This window comes from Molossus molossus, unplaced genomic scaffold, assembly GCF_014108415.1.
Source record: "Molossus molossus isolate mMolMol1 unplaced genomic scaffold, mMolMol1.p scaffold_m16_p_15, whole genome shotgun sequence".
NCBI lineage: Eukaryota > Metazoa > Chordata > Mammalia > Chiroptera > Molossidae > Molossus > Molossus molossus.
In genome coordinates this window covers 64,926,512-64,942,787 of record NW_023425350.1, presented here as the reverse complement: position 1 = coordinate 64,942,787, position 16,276 = coordinate 64,926,512, and the positions used below count along the sequence as shown (strand labels likewise).

Sequence of the window (16,276 nt, the reverse complement as noted above, 5' to 3'; positions counted from 1 at the left end):
TTATCTTACTCAATCTTTGATATCAGTGCATATTCTTTTTTTTGTAGTGGACAGAGCAAGCTCCTATTTCATCTCCCTGCTCCAAAAATCCATTTAATGTATTGTCTTTGGATAGAGGACGTATCAGATATTAAACTGATAAGAACAGATACTACACTTGATCTTAGCCAAAAGGCTGAGAAGCAATCAAGGCATCTTCTTAATCTGCCAATTTGATAGGACAAAAGTAGTTCCTGTTATTCTTTAATATTTATTGGATGACGAAGAGAATGGTTGTTTAGAGGGTTAGGAGAGGAGCTGACCAAGGGCAAGTATGGTATCTGAGTGGTACTGAAGGCCTGGCTGATATCAGACACCACGAGGATCTACACTGGCCCCCATTTCCCTGTGTGGTTGTTTTCCAGGCAGTGCTTCTACCGGGGATAGGAGTACAGGAGGCAAATTTCAGCACTAACTCTTAACTCTCACCAATTTGGGTTTAGGGAGCAGTAGGAAACGAAGGAAACTTCCTTAGCCTGAAAGGGGGCAAGTACAATAACCTCACAACTAACATTACACTTAATGATGGAAAACTGGATGCTTTCTCCCTAAGATAAGGAGCAGACAATGTCTGTTTTCACCACTTCTATTCACTTTGTGCTGGAAGTAGCCAGGATGCTCAGGGAAGAAAATGAAATAAAGGCAACCAGATAGGAAAGGAAGACGTAAAACTCTCTCTATTTGCAGACGGCGGAATCCTGAGTAAAGAAAATATTGAGCATTTTCTAAAAATTTATTAGAATGAGTTCAGCAAGGTTATAAGATGTGAGATCAATATACAAAAATCAATTGTATTTCTATACATTTGCAAAGGATGATCTAAAAATGAAAATTTAAAGACATAATTACAATAGCATCAGAAAGAATATAATCCTTAGGAATAAATTTTTCAAAAGAAATGTAAAATTGATACTCTGAAAACTATAAAACATTATTTAAAGAAAGTAAAGAAGCCCTAAATAAATGAAAAAGACATCCCATATTCATGGATTGGAAGACCTAATTTTGTTAAAATGGCTATGCTCACCAAATTGATCTACCGCCACAATCCCCATTAAATTCCCAGCTTGCTTCTTCGCAGAAATTGATAAGCTGATCCTAAAATTCATATGAAAATGCAAGAGAATGCAAGAGAAAATGTAGAATAGCCAAAACAGGCTTGAAAAAGAACACTTCTCAATTTTAAAACTACAAAGCTACAGTAATTAGGACAGTGTGGTACTGGCATAGAGTTCAGAAATAAGCTTCTACATTTATGGTCAGTTGATTTTCAACAAGGGTGCAAAATAGTTCAATGGAAGAAAGAATAAACGATGCTGGCACAACTGGCTAATAAGCATATGAATAGATGCTTAACACCATGAATATTAATTAAATGCAAATCAAGATCACGATATGCTACTTCACACCTACTAGGAAGGCTATAATAATAACAATAACAATAATAATAATAATTAAAGAAAATAATGTGTTGGTGAGGATGTAGAAAAATGGGTACTTCTGCACCTTGCTGGTTGGAATATAGAATGCTGCAGCCACAATGGAAAAGTTTGTCAATTCCCCCAAAATTTAACATGACCAAGTAATTTCACTCATAGGTGTACATACCCCAAAGAATTGAAAACAGGGATTCAAATATTATACTGTACATGAACATTCATAGCAGCATTATTCCAATAGACAAAATGTGGAAACAACCCATATATTCATAAGTAGATGAATGGATAAACAAAACTTGACACATATACACAATGGAATATTATTCAGCTAAAAAGAAATGAAGCCCTGGCCAGTGTGGCTCAGTTGGTTGGGCATACGCCTAGTGCACCGAAAGGTTGGTTCCATTTCTGATCATGGCACATGCCCATTTTTGAGCTTGATCCTGGGTAGGGGATGTGCAGGAGACAGCGGAATTGATGTTTTGCTCTCACATGGATGTTTCTCTATCTCTCCCTCTAAAAACCAATAAAAAAATTCTTAAAAAAAAAAAGAATAAAATTCTCATACACACTACAATGTAGATGAATCACGACAACATTATGTGAGGTGAAATAAGCCAGACACAAAAGGACAAATACTGTATGAATCTATTGATTGATTTTTTTTTAGATATAGGAAGTGGGAAGGAGAAAAACATCGATAACAGAGAAACACTGATTGGCTGTCTTCTGCACATTACCTGTTAAGGCTCGAACCCACAACCCAGGCATGTGCCCTGACCAGGAATCCAACCGGTGACCTCTTGGTCCATGGGTTGACACTCAACCACTGAGCCACCCCGACTGGACAGTGTGAATCTATTTGTATTAGGTACCCAGAATAGGCATATTCATAAAGACAGAAAGTAGCTTAAAAGTTCCTAAAGTCGGGGGAAGAAGGGATTGGGGAGTTGTTAGTGGGTACAGTTTCTGTTTGGAAGATGAAATAGTTCTGGCCCTGGCCGGTTTGGCTCAGCAGTTAGAGCATTGGCCTGCGGTCCTGAGAGACCGGGGTTCGGTTCCCGCTAAGGGCGTGTACCTTGGTTGCAGTTTGTCCCCAGCCCTGGCTGGGTTGTGCGGGTGGCAACTACTCGACGTGTCCCTCTCACGTCGATGTTCCTCTCTCTCTCCCTCCCACTCTATCTGAACAAAATATCAAAAAATGTCCTCAGGTAAGGATAAAAAAAAAAGAAATAGTTCTGGAAATCAACAGAGGTTATGGTTGTATGATACTGTAAATGTCCTTAATACCACTAAACAGTCCACTTGAAAGTAGTTAAAATGGTGAATTTTACATTATATTTATTTTGCTGCATTTTAAAAAAGCTATATATCCAAGTAGAGTAAAAAACCCTGGTAAGTACTCATAAAAAGGAAAAGTAATTATTTTGTCAAAACTTAAAATAAAAAAAGAAATGAAATTGTGATACATGCGAGAACATGGATGAACCTTGAAAATGTTATGCTAAGTTATATAAGCCAGGCATAAAAGGACAAATGTTTCTATTCCAATTATATGAAATATTTAGAGTAGGCAGATACACAGAAATATAAAGTAGATTAGAGGTACCAGGGGCTGGGTGGAGGAGGAATAAGGGAGTTATTGCTTAATGGTTATGGAGATTCTGTTTGGGATGATCCAAAGGGTTCCTCCCTTTGGATCTCAGTCATTGATACTGACTGATCGATGCACATTTAGGCTGGGTTGGATTTGTCTAAGTGTGTCAGGCATGTTTTGTATCCCTCTCCAAAGAGTGCTAAATCCTCTTTGCACGTCTGCAAAAATCTCGCACAAGGCTTGGTATAAAGAAAGGGGCTTGATTCAACAAAAGGATTGAAACACTCAGAAAAGGTTTTGCAATTGCAATTTTATTTTCTTTTGTGAAAATAAACAGCTTATCGGGAGTTCAAATTGCTCCAAAACCCCATAAAAACAAAAAGAAATACACACAGAAGCATGTGAGGTGACGGGGGAGGGAGGAGGGTCTTGAGAACTTTGGCAGACTGTGCTGGCACGGACCCAGGTGACAGGAGCCACTCCGGGACTGTGACGGGGAGACGGAGTGGTGAAGGGTGGAACACAGACTTTGTCACTAAGGAAGTGGCAGGCACCTTGAGTCCCTGTAAGTGTAGGGAAGAACCATTTCAGAGGACCTTTTTCCCCATCAGAAGCTGGAGGCTGGGGGCTAAGGCCCACCGAGGGAAAGGGATGCTGGTGGAGACAAACCAGGCAGTGTCTTCTCACATGGTGATAGTCTTACACTGGGCAGAGGAGGAGGAAGATGAAGGCAGGAACCCACGGAGCTGAGCAAAGAGAAAAACTTGGGCGAGATCAAAGGAAACGTCCAGGAACGGGGTCTAGATGAAGCAACAGGCTAGAAATCGCAGCAGCGGCCGCCATGCAGACGGGGGGTGGGAGCCGGGACACGTGGGGACGGCGATAGAAGGGAGGAGGCAAGTCTCAGAGGTAGAGAGAAGGGGGTCTTTTGCCCGGGTCCATCCACCACTGCACGTATGGGAAGAATGACACACTACTTTTCAGTTCTCTTTTTTTTTTCAAAGATTTTTTTTTTGTGGGTTTTGTTTTGTTTTTTAAAAAAGCCTTAAGATCAGCTACTGGTTACATCTACAAAACGTAAAGTGCTGTTATTACCAGTCACTTTACAGAACAGTCCAGGGTGGTCAAATATTGACCAATAAAGTTTCCTTCTCTTTTTCTTCTTCTGAATCATTACTACTTGATGGGTCACTTGACAGCCCGCATAGGTCGCAGGGCAAGCTTAGTGGGCAGACTTGGTGACCAAGGAAAGAGGCTGGGCCTGGAGTACTGGGAGGGCCTGGTGGGCATGGAGCGTGGCCGGGAAGGAAGGGGGAGAAGTCAGCAGAGCTGCAGGCATGGACCCGAGGGGGAGGGGCCGGGACAGGAGAGGGGGCTGGCTGCCCATCTGGCCAGAGGACGAGGCTGCTGCCTTAGCAGACAGGAAGGCAGCCGAGTGAAGAGCCAGCTGGGCCCGGGTCTCTGGCTTGGTGGTGAGGGAGAGGGGCTGGGCTTGCTCCGAGTGGGTTGCAGCAGGGGCCGCTGGAGAGGCCAAGGCTGCGGAGGGGGTAGCTGGGGAGTCTAGCATGCTGCCATGGGAAGAGGCAGGGCTGTCACAGGGCTTCTCAGGGGGCAGGTACTGAACACACGGCTTCTTGCTTTTGGAGGCCAGAGCACCTGGGGGGAAAACACAAGAAAGAGTGAGCAGCTAGTAGCTCTGGGGACGCAGAGGCTGCAGACGAGGCCTGGCTGTGCATATCTTCTCTGGAAACAAGAATCCTGGGGAGGGCGGCGAGGACCTGGAACTGCACCTAAGGCTGTCAAGACTGGGAAGCTGCATTCAGGGAGGCCTAGGGCACGGAGAAGGTGCAATGCCGGGGTGGCCAGGAACGACCCCGTATCTGACTGCAGGGAAGAACGCTCGGTCTGTCGTATCATCTTCCTTGCCTACATTTCACGCTTTGGGGGATGGATCTCCACTCAAAGTGCTTTAAAATCTCTAGCTCATGTTACTATCAGAGATCGTGTAGCACCTGCTAAACAGCATGGTATACAGCAGATTTCTGCAGCATATACATAATTTATGTGTGCTCACCTGTAGACAAATATACAAATTATGTAGAGACGAGTAAGAGAAAGGAAGGAAGAGGAAGCAGAACCCAAACACTTTGGATGGATGGTGGCAGCAGTTTTACACTCATCCTGAAGTGAGCACGAGATGGGAGGCGAGACTAATGCTGGTCACAGTGTGAACATCTCTGTGCTGGGTGTGATTTTGGCACAAAGTGGCCCCCAAACTCGAGCAAACTGTTTCTTCTGGTGTTCAACCAACCAGGCACTGGCAGCAGGGCTGATTCTGCCGGATTCACTGAGAGGTAGTACACCAGCCTCTAACGTGTTCTCCTAAGGGAATTTCAAGTACATTCAGCTTTTACCGTATGCACTGATTTTAGAACCTGACCCTCAAATAAGACGCAACTGAAGTGAGTTCAAAAGTGCCTAAGCGTTGAAGTGAGGAAGTGCTGGGATCCAATCCTGCCCCAGCATTTCACAAGTACAGTGACTGGTGGGAAAATCCCTTAACTTCTCTGGGTCTCTTACTTGGTCATCTCTAACAAGGGCGTAACAGCATCACCCACTTGAGTATCCAGAGGCAGAGGCCCTGCGCACGGCAGCTGTCAGAACCCAGCATCCGTCACAGACTCAGGTGTAACGCACAGGCAGGTGCAGCGGGGACGGCGGGGAGGCAGGGGGAGGGGCGTGCCTCCTCCAGACTCACCCTCTGCCTCTGGGACTGGCTGCTGGGGCTGTGTCTGCGACAGCTGCTTTTCCCTCTTCCTCTTCTTCTTCTTCCCCTAAAAAATATGGCCAAGGGAAGAAGCCACAGACAGAAGAGCTGGTTTTTCAGGGGGTACCCAGATACGTGGGGAGCCACTCAGATCAGACCCCCCAGGAGTCTCGGAAGCGAGCGAGTCTTCCTGCAGTGCCGCCCTCTTCCCCACTCGGTCCTTCCCCTCCCACTCAGGCGTCCTGGTCCTTTGGAAGGCCTCACCCTTAATACAGCTATGACCCCTCTTCCTGGAAAAAAGCAAGAACATATATACAAAAACCTGCCTCGTTCCAGGGAATTATCAGACATACCAGCTGAGGCTCATGCCTTGGTCTCTGAGCCCCGGATCAGGAACCCCTGGTGGGAGACATCCTACCACCAGAGCCAGCCCACGGCTCACACCGCTCCCTGAAGCAGGGAGTAGAAGGCCCAGTCCCATCAAATGGGAGGGGCGTACATTGAAGTCTGTTGCCAGGACACCAAAACCGTGTCCCTGTTGACCTCCAAGAACTGAAATGCCTTCCCTAGTTCTAGAGAAATACAGCCTTCTTCTCCCTGTCCCTAAGAGCCCTCCGTCCATGTCAACTTCCCTCCCCCTTCGGCGTGCCCATGCTGCTCCTGGGGTCGGAGCAGGCACTTACGTAGTTGTCCCGCGCTGACCAGGTCGGGTAGAGCTGGGAGTGAAGCTGCCGCTCCTTCCGGGCCAGTTCGTAGTACTTGGCCTGCTCTTCTCGGGACAGGTTGTGCCACTGTGGGAGAGAGGGTCAGAGACGACGGAGCAAGGACTGCAGGGGACATGGACCACGCAGCCTGGCGGGGGCGGCAGGTCTTACCTTTCTTCCCAGGATCTGATTGATGGCGGCACTTTCCTTCAGGGTGCACTCAGCCACCACCTTGGCCCTCATCTCCTTCATATACAACATGAAGGCGTTCAGAGGCTTCTTCACGTGGGGTTTCTTCTCTTCCTCCTTTTTCACCGTGACTGGTGATTTCCTGGGAAGTAGGTTAGCAGGCGTCAGCGGTCATCCAGGTCACCAGTCCCTGCCTCTCACTGCGACTGAGCCCGTTGCTCCGGGGAGCGGAGAGGAGCTGATACAAGTGGCCTGTGGCTACGCTCAGCACCTGAGTATCTTCCACTAGTCCTTCCAACCTTCTGGATCAACTCGGCCATATTCTACAGAAGGATGACTTCCTGGTGCAGGAGCAGAGGGTGGTGGTGACAGCTGGGATGTTCTGGCCACAGGTGACAAAGAGAAAGGGGGCAGGGCACTCAGGGCAGAAACAAGGGGTGGGGCTCTCCCGGGCCCTGCGGTGCCGACTGGCTTTCCTGCCCTTTATGGCCTTGGCTCTGCCATCAGCCAGCCATGCGATGGTGAGAAAACGCTCCTTTCCGGGCTTCACATTTTCACGGGCGTGATGGGGGAAGGGAAGCTCAATTCTTTCTTTAATGTGAGAAAAGATGTAGAATGTCTCAGAGAGTCAGAGGGAACCACCCCCAGGGGAGAGGACTTGGCTGAGGGAGGCCGCTGGGCTGCCCGCTAAATGCCACCAGGAGAGAGAAATAAACAGCAGTTGCTGTTCAGAGACTGGCGACCCCAGTCCAGGCTGCCTGCTACTCACGCGCTCACGGCTGGGCTCAGGCTGGGGGGCGCCGGTTCCTGCTTGACGATGGGGGAGACGATGGCGGGGTGGGGGATCCCTGAGGTGGGCAAACCAGGATGGGCCGGGGCCACCATGTGAGGGGAGAACCGACTGGAAACCAGGCTGTGTACCAGGTTGAAAGGAAGAAAGAGGGTTCAGGCTGAATGCTTGTCACCCAGAAGAGGACATGGTAGCCCCCTGCCTTTAGTGCAGAGGCATGTCAGCCCCTCTGCTGGGGCCGAGTTTGAGGGACAGGAGGCCATCACTGACCCTGCTGGGCAGAACCAGAAGCACCCAACAAGCCTGCCCTCCCCCTACAAATGCCCCGGGTCCCTATTGCTGGTGCTAGAAGCGGGCAGGAGAAAGATACAAAAGACGGTGTCACGGGTCAGAGCCCAGGGTGCACAACAGGAAAACACGGGCTCATGTGGGTTGTCACTGGAGGTACCGTCGTCAGGTAGAGCTGGCTCCAGCGCAGAATTCCCTTCACTCTGCCCTCCCCTCGTCACCACAGGGAAAACCCCCCTCCTGCCTTTGGCGTCAGTGCGACCGTACTCAGAAAGCCCCAGTGGACTTTCCACAGATGTGTGTGTACAATTTGTGAAAATCCAGTGAGTTGTATACCTATGATGCATGCACTATTACGTTTATGTTTTACTTCAATAAAAGTGGGTAATACAGTCATCTCCATGAATCAGGCTGAAAGGTGTTTTCATCACAACTTCTGAGATTCACAGAGCTTTCAAACTCATACACACGCGTAAAGCAGGCCAGAGGCAAGGCCACGGGGTCTGGTGGTGGGTGCCGGAGAAACCACGGAACCCGAGTAGTGGTTCTCAGAGTGTGTCCAGACCAGACTCATCAGGAACTAGGTAGAAACCAAAGCGACCTTCAGTGCCACAAAGCCCGGTGTGTGGGAGGATGGACCAGAGGGCTGAGTGCCAGGGCTCTGAAGTTCTTTTCCTGGAGAGACTGGGGAGGAGGACCGGTGGGCATGGGACCCTTCGCACCATGCGGACGAGCCGGGGCCTCCTCGTTTACTACCAAGAAGCCTACTGAACGGTCAGAACAGCAGGACACGAGCGGACAACCGTGCCCTGCACTGCCTGTCCCCGGACTCACCTGGACATTGAGGCGTTCATGGCGAGGGCGGGGTAGGGGTGCCGGAAGCCACCAGGAGGAAGGGAGTACATGGGCTGTCCTTGCCTATGGGAGTCAGAAGCAGGGAAACCTGGTCAGCATATTGGTTAAAATGGGATGTTCAGGAGAGGGAAGGAAAGGGGTTGGGAAGAAGGGATGAGAAATAAAGGGCAAGAAGTAGGAGTAAGGATTGGGAGGAAGCTGGGGGAGGGGGTCTGAGTCCTGGGCTTGGGTGAGAGGCCGCCCCTGTGGGGGCGGGGCAGCTGGAGGTACAGAGGGCAGAGCTGAGCATAAGGAGGGAACGAGGGTAAGAGAGGTGCCAAGTTTCCTTACTGTGGGACGAGCCAGCCGAGGGGGTGAGGGATTTGCCCGACAGCTCCCGGAGACAGTGGGTAATATGGAGACAGTTCAGATGGGTGAGGGGGCCGGGGGATTCCTGATTCCAAAGAGAGATACGTCAGACTGTTCCCCAGCCCTACCGTAACATCTTAAAATACCATCATCTGGGAGGTTCCTTGCCCTAGGTCCCAGGTGTTCTGAAGCTTGGAAGACCCTTTTGTTCCTTATCCCTGCTCCCCATCACCTTCCCAGCTCCACCAGCCAGTTGGTCAAGGACATATTAAGGAAGGCAGGACTAATGTAGAGTCTCTTGGGCTACGTGGATCCCATTTCCGTCGGCAGGATTAACTTCCAGCTGCTTATACAGGAGTTAGTGTCCAAGACTGGGACAGGAAATTCTGGACGGGCAGACCCCAGAAATCCCCAGAGGCATCAGCTAAATACTTCTCTAGAACACCTGCCTCGTCCGCCATCAACAAATCATCAAACAACAAGTGTTGGCGAGGGTGTGGAGAACAGGGGACTCTAGTACACTGCTGGTGGGAATGCAGACTGGTGCAGCCACTATGGAAAACACTATGGTGTTACCTCAAAAAATTAAAAATTGAATTGCCATTTGACCCAGTGATCCCACTTCTAGGAATATAGCCTAAGAGGCCTGAAACACCAATCAGAAAGAATATATGTGCCCCCATGTTCATAGCAGCACTATTTACAACAGCTAAGATCTGGAAACAGCCCAAATGTCCATCAGTAGACGAATAGATAAAAAAGCTGTGATACATATACACAATGGAGTACAATGCAGCTGTAAGAAAGAAAGATCTCTTATCCTTTGAGATGACATGGAGGGACCTGGAAAGTATCCTAAGTGAAACAAGCCAAACAGAGAAAGACAAGTATCATATGATCTCATTTATCTGTGGAATATAATGAACATAACAGTCTGAGGAATGGGGTAGTCCCAGAAATGTGGAAGTGGGGTACAGACTGACAATCCCCAGAAGAAGGGGTGGTGGGGGAGAGATAAACCACAGAACTTATATGCATGTATGCATGAACAATGGACATGGACAACAAAGCTGGGGATAGGGCGGGGAGGGATGGGGGAATCAGTGGGGGGAAAAGGAGAAACATCTGTAACAAAAAATAAATTAATTAATTAAAAAAAAAGAAAACCTGCCTCGTCCATGGAGAAACAAACTTTGGATTCTGAGTCCACATCTGTCCTCCTTATTACCTGCAACCTGTACCAACTGTTTCCCTACAGAGGGACTCCCAAAATTCTTTAAGCCATGGCAACGTGGTGGGAATTTCATGAAGACTATGGCTCCCTGGGATAGACAGGGCTCGTGGACAAGGTAAAAAATGCCGACTCAGCCTTGGTGCTTTCTAGCCTGGCTAGACCTGATTACTCCATTCGAAATGTTCAGGTTCAGGGCAAAAGTCTCGGTTTAGGAAGGCACCTCCTGCACAGTTAGATTTCAAAGTTAATAACAAAAAGATCCCCCCCCCCACCAGCTTGTTTCACTCCCAAAGTGTTAAGAGATTCTAAAGTAAAAGTAACAGAGACAGAGAAACACCAAATGCTCACTGAGGAGCTGGGTGCTGTGCACTATCTCATTTAATTTCCTTTCATCCTGACAATGACCCTGTGGTGGAGAAGGTATAGATAATGTACAGATGAAAAAAAAAACCCAAAGAAGCTAAAGGTAGTGGTTAAGGCTACACACAACCGAGAGATGGAGACATGATTTGGACCCAGGTCAAATGGGTGCTCCCGAGAAGAGACGTCTGCCCCCCTTTTGCTCCCCTCGGGGTCCAGCCCAAGCAGCAGCAGACTCACCTGTCTTTGGATCAATCTCTGGGGAGAGGTGTGTGGGAGGGGAGCCCGGAGAAAAGTGGTCGCTGCTGTAGGTGATGAGGGGCGTCAACGGGTGCATGTGATGCGGGTGCTGAACAACAGGAACTTTATTAGACTGAAAGAGAGAGAAAACAACTAGGAACAGTTGCCAAGGAGATGGAGAGTAACATCAGCTGATATTTACCGAGTAGAGTATGTGCAGGGTGTTTTCCAACACCGTCCCATTCCGTCCTCATACAGCCTAAAAGACAGTAGCAGGAGCAGAGGAGGCTGTGCCCCCTGTCAACACACCCTCTTCAAAACCACCAGGAGATATCATATAACCTGTGGCACTTCCAGACGTACAGACACAACTGGAGAGCAAGCAGAACTCTTCCTCATCGCACCTCTGACCTAATTACCTTGCTGACCTAATTACCTCACTGTTGCATTGAAAACACTAGCAAATATAAGGAATACCATTATTTTACATAACTATTAAGAAAGAACAAAACCTGCCCGGTCGGTGTGGCTGTGGTTGGGTGTTGACCCATGTACCAGGAGGTTGCTGGTTTGATTCCCGGGCACATCAGGGCACATGCCCAGGCTGTGGGCCAGATCCCCAATGGGGGGCATGCAGGAGGCGCCAACTGATGTTCTTTCTTACCGATGTTTCTATCTGTCTCTCTCTTCCTCTCTCTATAAATCAATAAAGAAAAAAAAAAGTCAATGATTAAAAAAAAATAAAAATAAAAGAAAGAAAGAAAAAAATCTGGCATATCATCTACATATCCTGATTTCAGAAATGTTAAAACGGGAAAAACCCATGTGTCCTAGAATTGGTCAACTGAATCAATTTTTTAAATGCTTTAAAGTAATCCAACGTTAGTAACGCTAGGACGTTTCTTACAAAAGTAGCTAGAGTTTATCCTAGACTACACGCATAGGGCTAGGCACAATGTCTAGTCCTGATTATAACCTAGCAAAAAAAGCTGTGATTACTGCCCTGGCCGGTTTGGCTCAGCGGTTAGAGCGTCCACCTGCGGTCCAGAGAGACCTGGGTTCGGTTCCCGCTAAGGGCATGTACCTCGGTTGCAGTTTGTCCCCGGCCCTGGATGGTCGTGCAGGTGGCAGCCATTCGATGTTTCCCTTTCGCATTGATGTTTCTCTCTCTCTCTTCCTCCCACTCTATCTGTACAAAGAATGGAAAAATGTCCTCGGGTGAGGATAAAAAAAAAAAAAAAAGCTGTGATTACTGCCATCTGAAGGATGAAGAAACTGAGCTCAGAAAGATTAAGTGACAGCCCAGGGCACAGAGCTGGTAAGTGGCAGAATTAGATTCAAATCACCCTTTTCTCTTTCGGCCTCCCCAAGAACCTGACTAAAACATCTTAGAGAGAAAGGCTAGACATACTTTTTTTTTTTGAGGTAAATTTTAAAAATAAGGTAAATGGCCCTGACCGGTTTGGCTCAGCAGTAGAGCATCAGCCTATAGACCACTGAGTCAAGGGTTCGATTCCGGACAAGGGCACGTACTTCGGTTTCCGTTCGTCCCTGGCCCTGGTCGGGGTCGTGCAGGAGGCAACCAATCAATGTGGCCCTCTCACATCAGTGTTTCCCTCTCTCTCCCTCCCACTCTGTCTGAAGATAAATCGAAAAATATCCTCGGGAGAGGATTTAAAAAAAAAAAAAAAAAGGTAAATTAATTACAATTAGAGAAGAGATCTATTTAACAAAAAGATCTGTAAAGCCCAGCAGGTGTGGCTCAGAGGACTGAGACCTTCCTGGTTCGAGTCCCAGTCAGGGCGCATGCCTGGGTTGAGGGCTCAATCCCCAGTAGGGGGTGTGCAGGAGGCAGCCGATAGATGTTTCTCTCTCACATCAATGTTTCGATCCCTCCCTCCCTTCCTCTCTCTCTAAAAAAATCAATAAAAACATATCAAAAAGAAAAAGAAGGATCTGCAAAAAAGATGACGATATGGAGGCAGCCCAAGGGCTAGAACTCCAAACTACTGTCTTATGGTTTGAACTTTTCATTTCATAGATTCCACTAGCCCTTCTTCCCTAATGCACACTCCAGTCTGTACATCTCCTACGTATGTGTGCGCTGACAGTCGTGTCCATTTTCAGTAGGCTCAGCAGAGATGAGAGCAGAGGACTGGAGCAAGGCAGGGACCCAGGGCTCCAGCTCCCAGACCCACAGATGTGAGGCAGAGAATTCAGACCAGTCGGAACCACAACCACTAGGGGCGCTGGCACCTGGCTGGTCCCTGCGGTACTTGGCGTTGAACAATTAACTGCCTATCACCTCCCCACAGTGGGCTAAAAATTACAGAATGATTACAATAAAACACAAACAAACAAACAAACAAACAAAAAAAACCCCATAAACTCCATGATGAAAAAAAAAAAAAAGACTAAATAGAAACACACGAAACTGTAAATAGTAGTTATGTTTGAGTGATGAAACTGTGGGTGATGTTGTTCTGTCCTTTCTGTGTTTTCCAACTTTAATTATTATCTACTTAAAATGATGAGCACAAATTTTCTAAGAAGGAAATAAAAAGTATGTTATAAAGCAGTGGTTCTCAACCTTCCTAATGCCGCAACCCTTTGTGCAGGTTCTCATGTTGCACGTGGGCGGACCCGCCTGGAGACGGATAGAGGAGCGGTGTCTCGGTTCCTAAGACCATCGGAAATATGTGTTTTTCGATGGTCTTAGGTGACCCCTGTGGAAGGGTTGTTTGACCCCCAAAGGGGTTGTGATCCACAGGTTGAGAACCGCTGTTATAAGGCATTAGAAAACACAATCACACCAGCCTAACCCAGTTACTATTATCATTTTGGTATGTCTGCATTCATTTAGAATCCTTGTGAATGTTTTTGATTTGCATCATTTACAACCATCTTTTTTCTTTTTTTTTTTGGTAATCTTCACCCCAGGATATTTTTTCCATTGCTTTTTTTTTTTTAGAGAGAGAACGGAATGGGGTGTGTGAGAGAGAGAGGGAGGGAAGGAGAGAGAGGGAGACACACACACACAGACTGATCGGTTGCCTTCAGCACAAGCCCTAATCAGGGCTGGGGAATGAACCTGCAACCCAGGTATGTGCCCTTGACCAGGAATTGAACCCACGATACTTCTGTGCACTGGCTGATGCTCTAATCATTAAACAACACAGCACAGGGCTATAGCCATCTTTTTGAAACTAAAAGATTTTTTTCAGCTTTACTGAGGTATAATTGAAAAATAAAACTGTAATATATTTAGCCTGGCTGATGTGGTTCAATGAATTGAGCGTTGTCCCATGGACTGAGAGGTCCTGGTTGGATTCCTGGTCAGGGCACATGCCTGGGTTGGAGGCTCAATCCCCAGTAGGGGGCGTGCAGGAGGCAGCCAATAGATGCTTCTGTCACATCAATGTGTTTCTCTCTCTAAAAAAAAAAAAACCAATAAAAACATATTAAAAAATTGTAATATATTTAAAGTGTACAACGTAACGATCTGATATATATATCTATCTATCTATATCCATTTAAAAATAGTTAATGGGCCCTGGCCAGTTGCTCAGTGGTTAGAGTGTTGGCCCACAGATTGGAGAGTCCCGGGTTCGGTTCTCACTAAGGGCACGTATCTCGATTGCAGTTTGTCCCTGGCCCCAGTTGGAGTCATGTGGGTGGCAACCACTCGACGTGTCTCTCTCACATCAATGTTTCTCTCTCTCCGCCTCCTGCTCTATCTGAAGATAAATGCAAAAAAAATTGTCCTCCGGTGATAAAAAAAAAGAAAGTTAATGGTATTATGAAGTCTCGACTGTCCGTGTGCTATTGAGTTTGGCCTCGCCAGGAAGTGGCAAACAGCACTGAAGGAGCAGCAGTTAAGTACAAAGCAGGAAAACTTGAATTACATTGGAAAATGTAGGTATCCTCACTCAAATGCTGTTATTATTGGTTCCCAGTAGGTGGCATCATTGTTCAGAAAATGGACTAGGAGGAGGTGGGTTCAGAGCTTGAGCAAAGAAAGTCAACTTCTCCTTGGTCAGTCTCAGAAGTGGTGGTCCCTGGGGCTGGTAAGCAGAACAGCTTTTTGGAGCTGATTCAGGAAAGGGTCTCCTTGGAGGCTACCATCCCAGTAAAAGTTCCCGCTTTTTTTTTTTTTATCCTCACTCGAGGACATTTTCACATTTTCTGTTCAGATAGAGTGGGAGAGAAAGAGGGAGGGAGGGAGGGAGGGGGAGAGAGAGAGAGAGGGAGAAAAACATTGACGTGAAAGGGACACATCGAGTGGTTGCCACCCACACAACTAACCAGGGCTGGGGACAAACTGCAACCGAGGTATGTGCCGTTAGTGGGAACGGAACCCTGGTCTCTCGGGACCACAGGTCAACGCTCTAACCGCTGAGCCAAACCGGCCAGAACAAGTTCCCGCTCTTTAGTCCTTAGCAGCTGATTCCAGGGCAAGGATGTGCACAGCACAATCTTAGTCCCAGGGGAGGAATGCGGGCACATGCTCCAGCTCACAGTGGATAACCCCACTAAAAAAAAAAACGCACAAGCAAAGGCACCTACAGGTGTTCACCGAGCAAGGCAGCTGAAGCCAGATTTCTCCAAAGAAGAGCATCTCAAAGCCATCTGGGACCTAAATCCTTCTGTCTAGTCAAGCACATCCAAGTCTTTTCTAATTCAAGTGTTTCATGTCTATTTAAGTCTGTTTCTAGCGTTGGTCCAGGCCAAAGTTCTTTAAATTCCCACCCTCGTCTGGCTGGTGTGGCTCAGGGGTTGAGCGTCGACTCATGCACCAAGAGGTCGCTGGTTCGATTCCTGGTCAGAGCACATGTCCAGGTTGTGGGTCTGATTCCCAGTGGGGGGCATGCAGGAGGTGGCCAGTCGATGTTCTCTCTCATCAATGTTTCTATCTCTCTCTCCCTCTCAAATCAATAATAAAAATTTAAAAATAAATAAATAAACTCCCACCCTCGAGGAAGCAGTGTAGCTTCTCTCTCCACTGTTCGGGACTTACTTTCGAGCTTAAAGGAAAGCCAACAACCTCAGCGCCACCGCAGACCCAGCAGCTGCCTCTCCCGGGACTGGGGATCTCCTGCCTCTCAGCAGCTCGCGTGAGGCCCCCGCAAAGCCTCCTGGCTGCTACTGTTCATTCCCTCTTCTCTTTTCTTTCCGATCTGATTTCAGGGATCGGAAGAGAAAGGGTTTGTAGCCTAGGCAAAGATGAGCCTTAGCCCTGTGGCATCATTCACAAAGCAGTCCTGGCCCGGCCAGCAGACTGTCCAGGAAACACTCGGAGTGTCAGCGGATGCTAACGGTACCTGATTTTAGATAGTTAAGAAATCAGCCTGTTTACTGATAGAGGGAAACTTATTTTCTGGCACCCAGAACTGTTTTCAAGAGTCTATGCTTAAACACAGGGCTTG

At 47.6% G+C, this 16,276-nt stretch overlaps 1 protein-coding gene and 1 non-coding gene across 2 annotated transcripts in view; both read right to left on the bottom strand.

Moving 5' to 3' along the window:
- LOC118631319 lies at nucleotides 1-187 on the bottom strand. The gene has a single exon (XR_004959801.1). It is a non-coding gene; the product is annotated as a U2 spliceosomal RNA (small nuclear RNA).
- A 3,364-nt stretch (nucleotides 188-3,551) lies between these two features.
- TCF7L1 (transcription factor 7 like 1) overlaps nucleotides 3,552-16,276 on the bottom strand; it is a 160,135-nt gene continuing 147,410 nt past the window's right edge. The window contains exons 5-12 of the mRNA XM_036262431.1: nucleotides 10,851-10,983; nucleotides 8,999-9,101; nucleotides 8,648-8,731; nucleotides 7,505-7,648; nucleotides 6,718-6,877; nucleotides 6,526-6,633; nucleotides 5,834-5,909; nucleotides 3,552-4,731 (exon numbers count right to left, since the gene is read on the bottom strand). Coding sequence (XP_036118324.1) covers nucleotides 4,298-4,731; nucleotides 5,834-5,909; nucleotides 6,526-6,633; nucleotides 6,718-6,877; nucleotides 7,505-7,648; nucleotides 8,648-8,731; nucleotides 8,999-9,101; nucleotides 10,851-10,983 — 1,242 coding nt within the window. The 3' untranslated portion in view covers nucleotides 3,552-4,297. The remainder of the gene's footprint in view (nucleotides 4,732-5,833; nucleotides 5,910-6,525; nucleotides 6,634-6,717; nucleotides 6,878-7,504; nucleotides 7,649-8,647; nucleotides 8,732-8,998; nucleotides 9,102-10,850; nucleotides 10,984-16,276) is intronic.